The 17,075-nt window shown below is 36.9% G+C and overlaps 1 protein-coding gene across 3 annotated transcripts; it reads right to left on the reverse strand.

Moving 5' to 3' along the window:
- Position 1: 1 nt before the first annotated feature.
- On the reverse strand, positions 2-16,147 carry plcd1a (phospholipase C, delta 1a). Of its 3 annotated transcripts, XM_056738092.1 has the most exons (16): positions 14,745-14,823; positions 14,523-14,579; positions 11,423-11,581; positions 7,289-7,517; positions 6,830-6,959; positions 6,212-6,440; positions 5,902-6,103; positions 5,588-5,732; positions 4,862-5,014; positions 3,781-3,930; positions 2,979-3,138; positions 2,750-2,866; positions 2,057-2,235; positions 1,734-1,869; positions 1,487-1,636; positions 2-1,275 (listed from the first exon to the last, which is right to left on the reverse strand). In XM_056738092.1, the coding sequence occupies exons 4-16, from the start codon at positions 7,441-7,443 to the stop codon at positions 1,184-1,186; spliced, it is 1,998 nt and encodes a 665-aa protein (XP_056594070.1). In that variant the 5' UTR covers positions 7,444-7,517; positions 11,423-11,581; positions 14,523-14,579; positions 14,745-14,823; the 3' UTR covers positions 2-1,183. The 3 variants fall into 3 exon arrangements, with proteins under 3 accessions (XP_056594070.1, XP_056594069.1, XP_056594068.1); XM_056738091.1 differs by lacking the exons at positions 14,523-14,579; positions 14,745-14,823 and adding an exon at positions 16,009-16,147; XM_056738090.1 differs by lacking the exon at positions 14,523-14,579 and having other exon boundaries at positions 14,745-14,912.
- Positions 16,148-17,075: the final 928 nt, after the last annotated feature.

Raw genomic sequence — 17,075 nt, forward strand, 5'->3', positions numbered from 1 at the left:
AACACTTTGAGATGTTTTTATTTAGTGAAACAACATTTATTTATAGACGTTTGTTACAGCATTTTAGCATTGTCAGTAAAACAGGTTTAGAGAACAATGTAAGAACATCACATCATGACATAAGAAGCGGATGTTACCGCACGATTTGTAGTCACTTATTGCCTGTGTAACAACTGTCCTCTAACACATTAGATATTTTTATATTTCTAGTAGAATTGTAGCAACATTCCTACATGAATACAAAATGCCTAAAATAGAAATCACCTTAACAAAAATATAAAGCTTATACATATGTTTTTCTTTGATGTTATAGACATTTGTAGTGCAGCTCTCCTACTCAAAAAAAAAACTAGATACTAACCTAGTGTTCAGATTCTCATAGATACACATGTTAAATTATGAATCCATACATACATACATAGCACAATCATTCAGAAATTAAAGAAAAAGACAAAATAATTGTTAACATTGTGTGAACAGGTCACTGTCCGAGAGTTGTATCCTGAGTTTAACTTAAAAGTGTGTTGTTATATTCAAAACTAAGCATAGTCAGCAAATCCATTGAAGAGACTAATACCTACAATAAAATCACATTATATTTACCACAAATCTCACAGATTTAGAAAACAGGAATGGTAGTATTACGATTAAATCTCTTTAACAATACAAAGCTTATTTGAGATACTTAAATAAGATTGTCACTATATAAAGGCTTGCCGTTTGGTCAACCTCAGAGGTTATGTAATCAAAATAATATACAAACACTTAATTAAAATACTCTGTTAAATGATCATGAGGCATAGTAGTATATTTAAATACTATTTAAAATATAACATTTTTGAGATAAAACAGTGTAAATCGTCCTTTTTTAAATCCATATTAAACACTAAATAAATATGTTTCACAACATAATAGTTCCATGACAAAAACTAAAATAACAGGAATATCGCTACTGTAACAGACAGTAACATCTTAACCTTCTGGATGAATCTACACACCACTTATGATTGCGGGGGTAGAATAATTAAAACATTATTTAGAATTGACATTTTACTATGTATTGTAACTAAAAAGTAAGTAAGGATAGGCAGTTAAAGAACTATCCAAAACTTATGTAAACTTTTCCTAGAATGTGTTTGCTGAGGAGATTTTAGTTGTACAGTTGATAGTCCTCCTCAGTGGCCTATGCAGCATCCAGAATCATGATGTGTACAAAGAGTCCCGCTGAAGGGATGAGGTCTCCTCTCTTAGTCAGCAAAGGCACATGACGATAGCCTAAAGAAAGACAAACATTGCAGACTTATTAAATATCCTTGCAGTCACTTCAGTTAAAGTGATAGTCACAACTTCATACTTGTCATATTATTTCTCTATAGTCTATTTCTCTATTTTTCCCTATTTCATTGGAACACAATTGGAATAAAAGTAAATACAAGTGAATTATGAGTGTGAGTTATGATATTTTATTTTAGACTTTTTTAATTACCATTCTGCATGCTGTTGAAAGGGATGGTGTACTGTCCAACAAAATCATTATATGAAGACGTGTCAAAGTCCTCCACCACAAATCGCACCAAAGCCAGTTCCGGTACATAAACGAGGAACTTAAACTTGCTATTCCACATGGGATTGAAACCTATAAACAATAAAAAAACACTTTATTAATTTCCGGTTGTGAAATATTTATTTTCAAATGCATCAGCGCTGAACGTATTCAATATAGGTTCACTTACCATTGTTTTCAATGTGATGTGTTTGTTGTATGGCATTGTCAACTTTTATGCCACAGATTTCCACTTTTACCAAAGGGTCCACGATGGATGATAGTTTGTCCTTATTGAGCTTCGGCAACTGCTGGGCTGAGATGACCTTAAGGGACACAACATATAAAGTGGTAAGTGTTTAGGGTTGAGCACATGGGTGATGGGATATTATCAATCGCACATAATACAGGTGACTTCAGATTACGCGGTCTTCTTTGGTGACATCATGTGTATGCTCACTTGGTGACTTCTTTCACACCGGAGAATCATTCAAACAATATGGTTGGTCTCACCATGATATGCAGGTTCTTTTTTTGTAGCCAGGGGCCTACAGTAAGGTTAGCAGGGTTGAATTGTGATGCTGGGTCTCTCAGAAACTCTGGCTTCAGTTTGTAACCACACTTGCCATTGGGTAGAAAGCAGCCCTGATTCAGATCCATTTCCCTACAGGGAGTCTGAAAGTTCAGAGCGACTGTGGACCAAAATAAGAGATAAAAACAGAGAAGCAGTTCCGTATAGCCGCACATTATGAACATTAGTAATAAAGGGACAGTTCTGCCAAACATAATTTATATAAATGTCTTTGTTCTGATGAACACGAAGAAAGATATTTTGAAGAATGCTTGCATCCAAACAGTTCTTGGCCACCATTGACTACCATAGTAAGAAAAATGACAATGGTAGTTAATAGTGCCCATAACTGTTTGCTTTTCTACATTCTTCAAAATATCTTCTTTTGTGTTCAACAGACAAAGAAATGTATTAAGCATTTTTTCCTTCTATGGTAGTCAATGGTGGCCAAGAACTGTTTGGTTACAAGCATTCTTCAAAATATCTTTCTCTATGTTCATTAGAACAAAGAAATGTATACAGATTTGGAACAACTTGCGGTGAGTAAATAAAGACAATTTTCATTTTGAGGTGAACTGTTCCTTTAACTGATTCAGGTTAATATTGTTTAAGTGCGAATCATAAGAGCTTCGAACCTATTTGGCATCCGGCGTTCCACAATGGCACTGGATTGTAGTTGGAAGAATCTGTTCTGGAGCCGGCTGGGTAGATTCGACTCAGTTTATCCATGTTGTGATGAATATATGCTGTGGCTTTAAAATATTGGCGATATGATATCAGGCACCATTAATCATATAATCATAAACCGTCATGCTTGATGTTTGAGCCAGAAAAAAAAAAGAAATAAATAACCAAAGGAATTACCCGAGTTCTCTGCTAAATTCACTGCTTTGCCCTCCTTAAAAGAGGCCATTTCATAAAACTCCTGGTTTTCTTTTGAATCTTCAAAACTACTGAAATGAACACTCTTACAGTAGATGACAAGATCTGACAGTTCCTTAGCCAGTTTGATCTTGTTTGACTTCTACAAAATACAAAAACACATCTCAAATACAGCGATGCACAAACATTTGCAGGACAATCGGGTGACTTTCAGTGCATGTAAGCTTTGTAGCATATTCTATGGATATTTATGAGCCGAAGAAATCTGAGCTTCTCTGATTTGAATCAGGTTTTTGTGGGAATGTCTGCGACAGCTGAGTGTGACGATTTGAACTCGACCTTATCTGCCACAGCTTTGTGTATGCAAACATATTGCCACAGCCATGCATGCACTACCGATGTACTTTAATATTCTCATCACTTTCATTCAAAAGCCACAATACTGACATTTCTCATATTTGTGTGTAAAAATATATGTCTGTAAATGACAATGCGATTATTTAACCGTGCTGGTCACTGTGGGACTTGTGATGTTTTCTTACTTCAGTAGACAGTTTGCATGTAATCTAACTTTATTTGCTTTGCTCCATGACTCCGGCTTGTTTATCCACTCGAATCTTCTGACCTGTTCTTTCACTTCGCTATGGTATAGCAACAGTTCTTACAACCTTTACTGTCAAGGTTTCTAATGTATTGATGTTGGGTAATTTTATGCGGACTGCTGATTGGATAAAAGTCGATGTGTTGTTGATCTCTGAATGACTGCAGACTTTTAAAAACAAACCTGGCTTTTGGGTTTCTCTTCATTCTCGTTCCCTTCAGCAGATTCGTCTTCCTCAGACACATTGTCCGCGTCCTCTGTGCTGTTATTATTGAACCCCGCGGCTAATTTATTCAAACGCTTGCCTTTGATTAGAAAACGCCCCTTTAGTTCCTGCAAACAAAACATGTATAGAACAAATGTTTTTATCAAAGGAAATCTGCACAGTTTTGTTCTACGTTCGTAAATTCCACGCAGATCTAAATACAGCTGGGTAAAAAAATACAGATCACGTTCAGAGCATAATAACAATAGGCATGAAAAGATGATCCCTTCCTGTTATTTCTCTCTTTTTCCATATGAATCGTTTCATCCTGCTTCGTCCCCTGAGGCCATTTATGAAAACAGACAGAACTTCTCAGTAAGGGACAAAGCTCAGATTACTGTCCATCTGAAACATACTTCGACAAACGAAAACACAAAATTGCCCTACACGCCCCAAAACAGATCCAACTGCTCGAATTCCAAACATGCCTGTAGGACAAGCTTGTAAACTCAGAGGCTGACATCATACCGAAGCCCCTCCCACCTAACCACCAGATTTCTCGGGAGTCGTGCAGCTCTGTAAAAACCTGTTTAAACTTGTGCTGTCTTGACACTGGTCCTGCAAACTAAAACCTGGCTGAAATGTTTCGGTAAATAATCGAATAACGTAGTTAAAGATGTGAAAAAGCTCATGTTACGCAACACATTAATGGAAGTTGTACTGACAATCACTTCCTCCCTCTTGAGACATGATTTGAATTCATGGATAAAGAGAACAACAGGATGTGAAAGGGGATTATGAGGAAGTCATTTGAGGTCAAATAAAGGGGTGGGGTGAAAAAAGATTTTAACAGGTCATCTGGATTTCATTTAGTCATGTGCCTTGGTCTAGTGCTGTCACCATCATCCGGCAGGTGGTGATATGCCACCTCTAGTATGTAAAGAATAATAACTTTATTCACTTTCAATTCATATTTGCAACTCGTATACAGTGTGTTTCATAGGTTCAGCAGCATTAACACGTCAAGTCTATGTTGTTAAAGGCATGGACAAGACCTACCTCAGGTCCTGGAAATGTACTGGGTATGTGATTCCCCAGGGGTTGAGTGAGAAGAGCGCTCCCGAGGATGGAGGTTAAGTGATGGGCCATAGTTTTCTGCTGCTCTACGCTGCAATGGTTTTCCAGAGACAAGATAACTGGGTACTTTGAGGTCTAGCGTAAAGAGACAGAGAAATTGAAGTCAATCTCTTCTATAATACACAACATTGTTTTTATGACAAACTTTAAGTAAGAATTCTTCATAAATATAGACCGTTTTGTTAGATGTAAACATAAAGCATTTTCAGTCTTATAGGTGCAGTGTGTATTATTTTTGGAGGATCTATTGACAGAAATGCAATATAATATACATAACTATGTGTTGTGTATAAAGACCTTATATAATGAAGCATTATATTTTTGTTACCTTAGAATGAGCTATTTCTATCTACATATACAGCAGGTCTCCTTACATGGAATTCGTCCCCTAAACGGACAAACTGCTCTACAGAGCACATTTCGTAAATGTGTTACCTCCATCGCAAAAAAGCAGAAACAGGACGGCATCTTAGCTCTGTATCAGCCACTGTAGTGCTTCCAAAGGGATGGGTGGAGTGAGCCATTGGTTGCAATTCACAACCTCACCACTAGATACTGCTAAATTTCATTTTACTTTAACCTTGGTTGTACTGAAACATGATGTGTTTACGTCTTGGAAAGTGGTCTATATAATGTCAGTTCACTTACTTTGAAAGAATATTCTTTGATGGCCTCGATGACATCTTTAAAGAGCACTTTGGATGTGAGGGTGTATCCATGGTAAATGACGGGCTCCCCGTTTGCACCATCCCAACAATCCAGCTCTACACAGCGACAGCCCTTCAGTAACGCTCTACAAGGAAGACAATAGAAACCATTAGCTCACATGTACTGCTTAAAGGTAAATAGAACTGTCTGTGATAGTGATTTATGGCAAAAATTAAAACGCCACAATATGGTGACACAAGGTTTCAGAGGGACAGCAGTGATATAAAATATATTATTAGATATTATGTTCATACTTGATATATGCCTCCGTGCTGCTTGGACCTTTCAACTGGTCCTCCATCAGATAGGTGTTATGGGAAGAGGAAATGAAGTAATGATTGAACGGTTGTCGCATGTCTTGGTATACATCTTTGTGAGTGGAGTTAAAGATGCTGACGTCCTCATGGTTGAAATACATCAGGAAGCCATCTTGAGTCATCTGCTTCATCTGTTTGGCTAGGAAAATCGAAAAACACTGCATTTAATAAAATTGAAGGACAGAGAATAACATTTATAGAAATCGAACCTCATGTTAGTTTACGTCATCAGGTTAAGTTCCATTACCTGTCTCATCCACCTCGTATTTCTCAATGATCTTATGGGCATATTCCAAACCCACTGGCTCCCTCTGTTCATGCTGGAGAAAGTCAAGCAGATCTTCTGCGCTCATCTGCTCTTTATAATGGCCGTACTTTTTAAAAATCACGTCGACTTCCTCGCGGTGAGTCAGCAGCTCGTAGAATTTTTTAATCTCTGTGCCCTCCAGAGTGCCTGACTTTGAAGTATCACATTTCTGCAAAATTAAACAACAAAACAGCATTAATCAATGAATTTATTATTATGAAGCATTGAGATAATCATTTCTTTCCGTCATTTAGGTTTTGTAATTCCCATTATTTTTAATGGTTATTCTCTCAATGTTACTGTATGACACTACAAATGAATATATGCAATAGATTCAATCAAATTTAAAAATAAAGGCATAAAAATAACAAATGCTCCCATGAGATGTAACGAATATTTTGAAAAAATAATAAATCATAGCTGTATGGGTGCTTATTTGTTATAACAAAAGATCATAATCCAAATATTTCAATGATCCAATTTTTTTTTCATTCAGCAAGAGATTAATATCATCATAACAAAATATCTGCATAAGTTTGAATGAAACGTCTCTCTTACCACAAACAGCAGTTGAGCGTAATTGTCGTCCACCTCCAAATTGATTTGTTGCATGAATTTCTTTACCTCCTTCAACGTCATTTTATCGTCACCATTCTTGTCTGCTTTGAGCATGCAAGTATAGATCCAGCTTTTTGTCTGATGTAAGGAACCTATATTAAATGCTGAAAATGTATATCATGTATTTGGGAACTGTAGATAAACAAAAAACGATACATATTTCAAATCATCCATTGGAAAGAAATGTTGTGATCACAGAACCAGCTAAATAGTACCCACAAGATATTGGCTTGTACAGCACTACCACTCTGCAGGTTATACATGAATCCTGATTTAGCTTTTGTCTGCAACCTACAAATATCACAGTGTCAACAACTGAATTATAAAACCTTTCTTATACAAATACCTACAAGTACTACAATATTAGCATCCCCTTTAAAAATGACAGATCAAGGATACTGTTGGCTGTTCTGCTGGCGGTTCAGGTTGCGCATGCTGCCGATGACCTTCTCCAAACCTCTGACCCACTGCTTGGCCTCATCTTTGGATGAAGCGATCAAGTCCAGGTTCTTGCGTCGACCTATGAAGACGACGGAGAAGCAGCGGTCCTCCATTGATGGCTCAGTGTACTTCTTGAGCCCTTCAGTCTGGCGACCTTGCCGCACAGAGTTGACGTCCTCGAGGCTGACTGCGGATTAAGCAAGAAATGTTTCTTTACTTTAACTATTAAGTTATTTGTGATTCACAAAATTTTCCTCACAATTCATACACGTTGATAAAGCAGGACATTTTTACGTCCGATCTATCACAAGCTGGGTGTTCAGAGTGGGATGACAAGATACTCCACCAAAACCCCCTGGCAGTGCCAAAAAAGGGAAAATATGACTTTTATTCAGACAGACAGGTTGTAAGGTAATAACCTCAGTATTGTCATTCTAATGAGGGTTATTGAATATGCCTGAAATTGTATTCACTGCTTTGCCCTTAGGCTTTTACAGCGAAGTGTTTTGTGTGTTTTGTAAAGACACCATTAGATAGAATAATCCGACACCGGGTCTTATCGGATTATTCATATTACTGTTATCTTAATGAACGGAGTATTGTGTAGAGGTTTGTGTACACGGTACACACATATGTGGAAAATTCTAACAAATGCTGCAGTGTTTAGAATGAAAACCTGTCTGGGTAAATAGTTTTTTTATTGACGCTTACTTTAAAAATTACAATTAAGTAATAAAGAGGAGGAACTACATTTTAATTCACTGTTAGCAATGCAAATAACTTGATAAACCTGTCTGATAATGTCCATTTTGGTGGGATGCCGGTTATTGAAGGTATAAGGCAGCTAGAAACGGTTGAAACGGGTTTTTAAAACCCCATTTGTTGCTAGATCCTGAGGAATGATATCCTGACCCCTCCAGGAACTGAACCCCCTCTTTCTATCACAACCCTCCAATTCATCTCTTCAGGCCCTGATCACTGTGAAAATGCTTACACATATTATTCTGTATATATCATTTATTCTCATAGTATGAAGTTTTGATGATCCATGTTTGGTATTGTTTTAAAGGTCATGGTGCGATTGGTAAAAAGGTCAAGTTCTTTCAAACCTAACAAAGAGTATATTAGAGCTTTTTAACTATAGGACACAACCTGCACTCCTCTAAGAGGTGTGACTTTCTCAGGGAATCCAGTTTACAGATAGATTGAGATCTCATTTGATGCTCTCTTCAGTCACGAGAAAACAAACAAACCAAGTATCTCACTGACTATTGGCTGTGTTACATTTGGGTATATAAGGTGCATTGGCAAAAGACTCAGGGAAGCTTCTGTAACCAGAACTTCCCACATTGCAACTGTGTGTCTCGATTTGGAAGCTTCTGTTACCAGAACTTCTCACATCGCAACTGTATGTCTCAATTTTGCCAGGTATGATAAACTTTGTGGTTTTATTTTTATACCGTGTTGATAATCTTTGCTTATTAAGTTAGAATTGTCTTTGTATGCACTTTGTATGACTAAAATGAATATTGTTATGTTTCTGAGCAAGCATGTAGCTGCCAGAATTGATGATATTAGTTTATATCTAGATTGAGAACAACATCACTCAGCAAAACTAAAACTAAATAGTCAGTTTCATTTTTCTCATGGAAGCGGTTCAGCATGGGAACCATGCTAGCTAGATTTATTGAACTTGTGGGAATATTAGCACACCATCAGCCAAAACCAAATACACAACATATGCCGGGTATTTCAATAGAGAAGTGAGCATTCTTTTGTATAATGTGTTCATAATCCCTAATGAAGCATTTAAGCACAATGGATGGTTTAGTGAGAAAATCACAAAATAAGATTAGGGCTGGGTTACGTGTACTCTGCGGATTGAAGCTGAACAAATACTACAGAATCCCCACAGCTGGAGATAATCTGCTGCTTTAAACGTGGCCGTGCTAATAAGAGGCAAATGAGGAGACTTTAGGAGAACAAATTTGGATTAATTTCCCTGAAACAAAGTGTGTTTCCTTGGTCAGGTAAGTGCCATTTTCAGGATTGTCACATCCATAACGCTTCATATTCCTCATAAATGGACACATGAAAAGTATAATATAAAGTAACTATTTATGTTCTATAAAGAGGCATCCCTTCTCCATTCATTGGGTAATGTTGCTTCAGGATTGTTCATTTTATTTTACGGAAATCCTTTTTCACATCCATGGATCCTTGTCACATCCATAACGCAGGTTTATTTCCCATTTTTTTCATATATATTTTTTTCATAGACTGACATTTTTTGATGTTTAGACTCTATCAACAAGGGTTCAGTAAAATTTAAACAGATGGTTTAATATAATCGTAACAAATTCATTTTCTGAGCATTTTTATGTCCATAACGCAAAATGTCACGTCCATAACGCTGGAATTGCCTATTTGCATCCACATCTCCTTGCATTCCACATTAAAACAGTTAAAAAAGTTGTTATGTTGGTTGAATCTAGAATTTTAAAACCAGAAGTGATAAATAAGTATAAACACTATGGCTTACAATATTGCCTTTGAAGATTTGGTTGGTTAACACTGACAGTTAGCCTGGAAGATGTAACTAGAGTAGGACACGCTATGTGAGAAAAAAACAGCTTTCTACATTCAAAAGTAGCTGTATTCCGCCAAAATAACGCCTAAACATCCCAACGACAACTATTTAGTTACATTAATTGCCTAAATTACATCATAGCTTACACTTTGCACTTCACTAATGGAGTGAATGTGGAGTGGGGTCACCTGTTGGTTATATAACTTTCAGAATATTTCTTTATTTCTTCTGCAAGCAGGTCTCATCATCAGTTCACAGTTTCTATTCCAATACCCTGCAGTCCAAATTACTTCCTGTCACCAAACCACATCCTGTAGAGGTGAAGCATAGAGGTGCTGCTCATACACAAACATAAAATATCTAGCGCTGCATACAGCTTTGATATTGATGATGTATATTGCATCATTCGTAATATTTCTTCTTTTGTAATGAGTCTCTGAAAATAACGACACGACACACATTGTCGTGTTGTGCCGTATCCAGTGTGGACAAAATGTCAAATTATAATGGGTTCTAATGCATTTCTTATGTCTTTTAGACATTGTCTTAATGCGTCTGGTGTAGACACGCTGTTAGAAAAAGAACACAGTCAGTGTCATTCCTGGATTGTTGACAGTGGGCGGAGTTTCCTCAGTTTTCTACCGGCACAAACCATTAAAAGTTGAGATAAATTTGGCACCTTCACTTCAAGATAATAAAAACCCAACTGCCTGGGGTGAAAGACTTGTCTCGATCAGCTTATCCAGTTAAAATATTATGTTATACAATACTTTTCGCATAAAACCTAAGCTCCACAAGCATGTAGACTCAAATTTAACTTGGAGATTTTAACACACATATAAAGCCTGATTCGGGGCGTCAAATACAATTTTCCAACCATTCTGACGCCTTTGTTTTCAAAACAAGACTGTGATGTCTCTGCTGCATATGTAATACTCTTCCTAGCCAGCTATAATCCAATGCAAAATCAAAATACCAGAAGGTTCCCTCGGTGATATCTAGTGTTTTCTCCTGAAATTGTTTTGCTATGTACTATTGGTAATTTCCATTAGGCCTATGATGTTTTTCCCCTTCGCATACGCTGACGAAAGATAAGACAGCTACAGTCTGGCAGGCAGCAGATAAAGAGGTCTGATCTGCGGCCTTTGGCCGAGAGGAACCAGAGAGGAAGAGATGAGGTGCTGAGGGCTCGGGACAACATGTGGGAAATAGATTTAAAGATGACTACAAATCCTTTCTGGTCATTCTATCGGTTTGCTTTCCCACCCAAGCCTCTGTTTGATACAGACTTGAATATTGCTTGCGGGGGAGTTGAAGGGCAGGGCCGATTATCTGCTTGAGGAACATTAAACAGAATTTGCTGGAGAGCCCTTTGAAGTTAGGCTTATGTAATACTTGATGATGTCAGCAGATGACATGACAAAACTATAAATGTTGCACGATACACTGGAACAATAAACCTGGGGAAGAGGCTTTGAGTCCAGCAGTAGGGTGGTACTCACAGATTTTTTGTTTCTTGAATCTCTTGCTGGATTGCAGCCACACTGTCTTGCAGTCTTCTTTCAGCTGTAGAAAGCGGGTCTTCTTCCATGAGTCAGACTTCACCTTTAACAGGTCTCCGCCCCTCAGCAAAAACTGCAGGTCAACATCTCCCTCCAGACCTAAAGGTCAAGTAAAGAATAGGGTTGGTGTGTTGTGGGAATGGATTTCCAAAAGTCGTAAAATGGGTTATGAGTCGATCAGCTGACATGAACTACAGAGGTCTAGACCACACTTATGTAACAGTATGCACCTGAACCAGGTTCCAGTTTTCAGTAAAACTCTAAATATAGATTTATGATATAAATCTCTTCAAAGCTTAGTCATTCAAAGTATAACAATAATGCGCTTGGCTATACATCACTTCACACAAAAGCAAAAAGTTACATTAACATAGTTTTGCCTTTCACAGTCAAAACCTGCTTGGTGAGTTATCTGTGGGGTAAAGGTTAAAAAAATGAATCAAGACTGAACTACTATTATTCCAATGCTCAAAATACATTGCATCAGCCTTTTCAAACCAGAAGGTAGTCTAGTAATACAAGTGTGAGACCATATCAATAAAAGGAATATGGATGTACATCAGAATGTATATCGATGTATATTCAATTCAGTTGCTCAAGTAGTTACAATATAAATATATTGTTATAACCTCGAAGCCGCAATATTGATTAGGAGAAGAGATTAGAAGTGATTTGCATCCCTCACAGAAATCAGGACAGTGTTTGAACAAACAACAGATTACAACCTTCACACCTACAGTACAATACAGGTTCAAAGCCAATTGAAACACACAATAAACAATTCGAACACATTTAGACTTCATCTAACTCTTTAAAATAACATTTTGTTGTGCAAGTTAATTTAGTTCGCTAACATTAAATATTTTTTCATACAGTTACTTCATTTGAATGTTACTAGATGAACAGATTAAGGCAATCTAACAGAACAGTATACATAGAAGCATTGTCTATGTACTCTAGAATCATAACAAAATATTATATGTATCTCCTATTAATTGTGTCATATGTTCCTGAGTGCACCATCCAAATACTACAATATTATAATTTATAATACTAAAATCCAGCTTTGCCAACAGTTATAATAGGATAAATGTGTTTTCACTATTAAGTAGGAATAAATAACATTACAATGCTAAAGAAAACATATGTGTGTGTTCGTGTTCAATGTACGTCAGTGTCTTTCCAATAAAAAACATTCACTTCCTACTTTTAATTTTTTTAATTCTTTGTGCTAAACGCCTGCAACATTCAGAATCAGATGAGACCAAGCTACGCATTTAAATGTTGTCCTGTCACAATAATAGTGCTGATATCGAGGTCATAAATGACCAACCTGGTTAAACGTTTATGTTGGTTTTTACAGTTCAAGGGAATTGTAAATATTTCCATCTTCTGAGGCCTAGAGTTGGGGTATAACCTCAATCACTGTGGCATATTTTTCAAGAGCTCCTGCCACAGTGGCTGTTTATGAGACTTGGATAAAAGCATGCACATGTCTGAAAAATGGTAAACACTGAGGATTTTCCTCAGCACACTCAAAACTAATACAACGTTACTCAGTTTTACTCAAGTGAACATTGTGGTCTCACACTAGCGTTACTTTGCAAAGTAGGAGAGCAAATAGTATTTTAGGAAAAAAGGGTTGAGGCTAATTAACATTGAAAGCACATTGCACAAGCATTCAGCGTGCCAAGTCAAGTTCAACTGTTGTGAAACCGCACATCATCAGTACCTACGGGCCTTTTTCATTTTTTTCATTTTTGTAATATTTTAAAAATGATGGAAACAGTGCCAGACATGATTTGCAAACTCGATGTGGGTTTTACGTGTTCAAGTAAACATGCTGCAGCAAGAATTAAGAATAAAACTTGACTATCACCAAAACTGACTGATTGTTGACATTTTAGTTATGCACACCTTAGTTATGAATTTTTTGTGACAAGAAGTACAAGTACAAAAAGCGCAGAGGTACAAGTGCAGAAGCACAAAAAGCGACACGAGTTCCTGCGCAACTCAGGCTTTCTGCTCGCAATTTCCCAGCTTGGAGGAAAGTCCCTCATCGAGCCAGGAGAAAGACTGGTGGAAGGGCGAGAGACAGAAAAAACAAAGACAGTGCGAGGAAGGCCATTGTGTATCTTTTTTGGTGATAATAAGCGCTTATAAAGCCTTTAAAATGTTCACCATGGCCGTCAAGCAAGATTTCATGGATTTGAAAATCCTATATTTCATTAAGTTTCTCTCTTGATAAAAAAAACGGGTGTCAACGGGTTTAGAGTCTTTTTAAAGATTATTTAATCAAAAGATGTGGGCCTATAGCAGACAGGTTCCATGAACTGTATGTGACTCTTTATGATTTTATTGACAGGCCTTTTAGAGCTTGACACAGATTACCCCCCATGTCTCCTTCGTATAGATGAGAACAACTCATTTTTCTAGGTGTTCCACACATTCATGATGCAAGTCATATCGGTTTAAATTGATGTGATGAACTATTGATGACATTTTGGGTTTGCACTCCTTTTAAACTGAGTGGTAAACACTTTCATCTGGATTGGGTGGCACTGTTTGTCAGGACAGCAACAATTAAGTTGTGGACAATAAAACCTTTTACGCATCCACCCTACGCATTTGTGGAAGGTAACCAACAGCAAAGGAATCCTTTCGCAAAGAGAATAGTTTGTAATCTGACTCTATTTCACTTCTAAAAACATATGCACCAGACCGTTCAGTTTTGTAGCATTTGCAAAGCATCATAAAGATAATTAAGATGATTCGTGATTGTTATTCCAAAGCAACAAATCTGGGCTCAGTTTCCTGTTTTCCACTTCCTGAAATACACACATAGATTACATGTTTGTGCCTTCTGCTTTCTATCAATTACACATCCACAGCTTATGGTGCACATTGGACACTTCAATCGATCTATGGGACACTTCCACAAACTGCGCTTGTTTCAATTTAACACCTCATTAAAATTCTTTACATTACGGCACAAGAAACATGAGAAAAAACAAGCAATAAAGAACATCCTTTAACTTACTGAAGAGAGCGGAGAGGGTTCGGGACGCGTAGTAACATCATTGTAACAATCTTCAAACTTAAGGAACAAATATAAAGCAACTACGTTATTTTTCCCGGAAACTCTGTTTTATATGTTAAACCTTCAGAAAGAATGTTACTTATATCCAATGGTCCTTCGTACAGGTATGTCAACAGCGGCACGATGTAAATCGCGACCACCAGACAGAAGCGTGACACCCACCTAAGAATTTCGCGTTCTCTTCAATCACGTACTCGCACTGTTGTTGATATATCAACTCCTCGGACGCAGTCCTTTGATGAGATTTACGAATACAGGACATTGTCGCGTCCTTTTAAGGGAATTCCGATATCTTCTCACTTTGGTAGTAAAAACTTGATGGTTATGTACCATGACGTTTGCAAACTTTCTGTGGGCGGGTTCCGATTGGCCCAGCAAAACATTGCCAGCATTTTGATTGGATGGAACTGAAATAATCATATTGATAGAAACAAGTTGTTATTTGTGTTATATTCAATTATTATAGTTTTATTGAGTATAATAGTATATATCATATTATAATGCAAAATTACTCATTATTTTTGTTTCGAATTACTTTCTGAAAATCAGTCTCTACCTTTCGCATATGTAAGTTAGATATGACATGCTATAACATGTTTATATAGTGTCCTTGCGAGGACCCCTATAGGGCTGGGTCTCGTACAATGGTGTAGTTTTCTTAAACACTTCAACATTTTCTTAAACATAAAACATTTAGAGGTCTGGCTAAGCTATGCTTCCTCCTGTTAGGTATCTTTTTCATGTAACCCCCTAAGCATGGAGGCTGAAACTTGTCTTATGTAGAAGGTGGAACGAGTCGAAGGAGCAGGACAAGGACATGTGCGCCCTCTTGTGGCTAAAACCTCGTGTGTGGGTCATTGGAATGCCGACCGTGGTTTGGTGGCAGATATGTCGCATCACCGTTCCACAAAAAGAAAAACTATTACATATTAAATTCAATCGTTTGTATTTGTGTGTTATTGTAATATTCATACATTTTATGATTATTAATGGATGACCTAATTCACTCCTGTAACCCTGACGCTGCGATTATAATGTTCAAACAGGAGATAAATGTATTAACTTAAGAATTATAATAACTTAAGAATTTAGAATTTAACTTAAGAATTTAAGAATTTAGAATAACTTAAAAGTATCCGTATGGGTAAAACAAAAGTTATGGGTGTAATAACAACACCAAAAACAATAGTACTGGGTGTGCAACAGTAAACACTGAAGCAAGAAGAACAGGTCTCATAACCCCAGACATTGCAGGCAATAAAACTACTTCATTTTTTTACAATTTATGAAACAAAAACACAATCAATTGTTTCATTAAACTGTAAAATCACAACAAATGTCATTTGATAGCAGCAAAAAAGCAATGTTGTTACAGTGTCGCTTCAAATCAAATAGGTTCACTTCCCAGAAACATGAAGGGGCTCACCTAATTTGCTGGGATTTCCATTTGGATCCATTGTTGCTTTTATCCTTTTAACGTATTTAAATTGCAAGGAAAATAGTCAAAAAATATAGTTTATCGTCCAACAGCCGCACAGATGGTGTCTGGTTTGCGCAAAACCAGCGTTACAAACTATCCAGGAACATCCCTCACTGTGAATAGAGAACTCGCCACACCCACAACAACATCACCGGTCTTTCAAGTCCGTGCTCTTAGTTCACGATGCCCTTAAAAGTTTCATTGGTTTCACCTATTATGTCATGTCCGACTAAGATTCTCTCTGTGAGTTTTCTTTTTGAACTTTTTTGAACAAGGCAGATGTTGTTAGTGACAAGTGAAGTTGATTTATTTACAGTTACATTCTTACATTTACCTTTCTACACGCAACTTTAATACAAATTACTGCCTATATACGGTAAATGAGTATATATCGGGTTTATAAAATGAATAAATGGTAACGCAGTTGTTTTTTATGTTAACTGTAATAGATAGGCCTATACTGTATGTATAAACGTACGCAATAACTTAAAACAAATAATAATATTAGTGTGAACAATGTAGACCTAAGATTCCAGAAAATCCTATATAGGCTTGGTTAGAAATATTTGTTTTGTGTTTAAGTAAATCAAACGCTTTGTTTAATGTAGTTCCATTGTTTTCTCATGGGCTAATGACGAGTACAATATAACAGCATTTTTGTTTTGGCATGACGTTCTTGCTGGGCAGCTCTTGGCACACCCTTTGCAAAACTCACAACCCATACCTGAGCTTAAGGTATGCAAAGGTGTGCGTTCTACGATGAGTAAAAGATATAAAAACTCACATGATGTGTTGCCTAATATATTCTAGCACATATCCCACCATGGACGTACTGATACTCTTATCTGTTTTGTTCCTTAAATAGTTTAATTCCACTTGAGATTGCACATTGCAAGAATTGCAAATTCTTTTGGATGAATGTTGTATTTTGACAAAAAAAATCCTCATAGGTTAACAAAAGAAGTTAAATAAATGATCCACCAAAATATTATTATTTCGAAACCAATTTTCAA

Source organism: Triplophysa dalaica, chromosome 23, assembly GCF_015846415.1.
Source record: "Triplophysa dalaica isolate WHDGS20190420 chromosome 23, ASM1584641v1, whole genome shotgun sequence".
Taxonomy (NCBI): domain Eukaryota; kingdom Metazoa; phylum Chordata; class Actinopteri; order Cypriniformes; family Nemacheilidae; genus Triplophysa; species Triplophysa dalaica.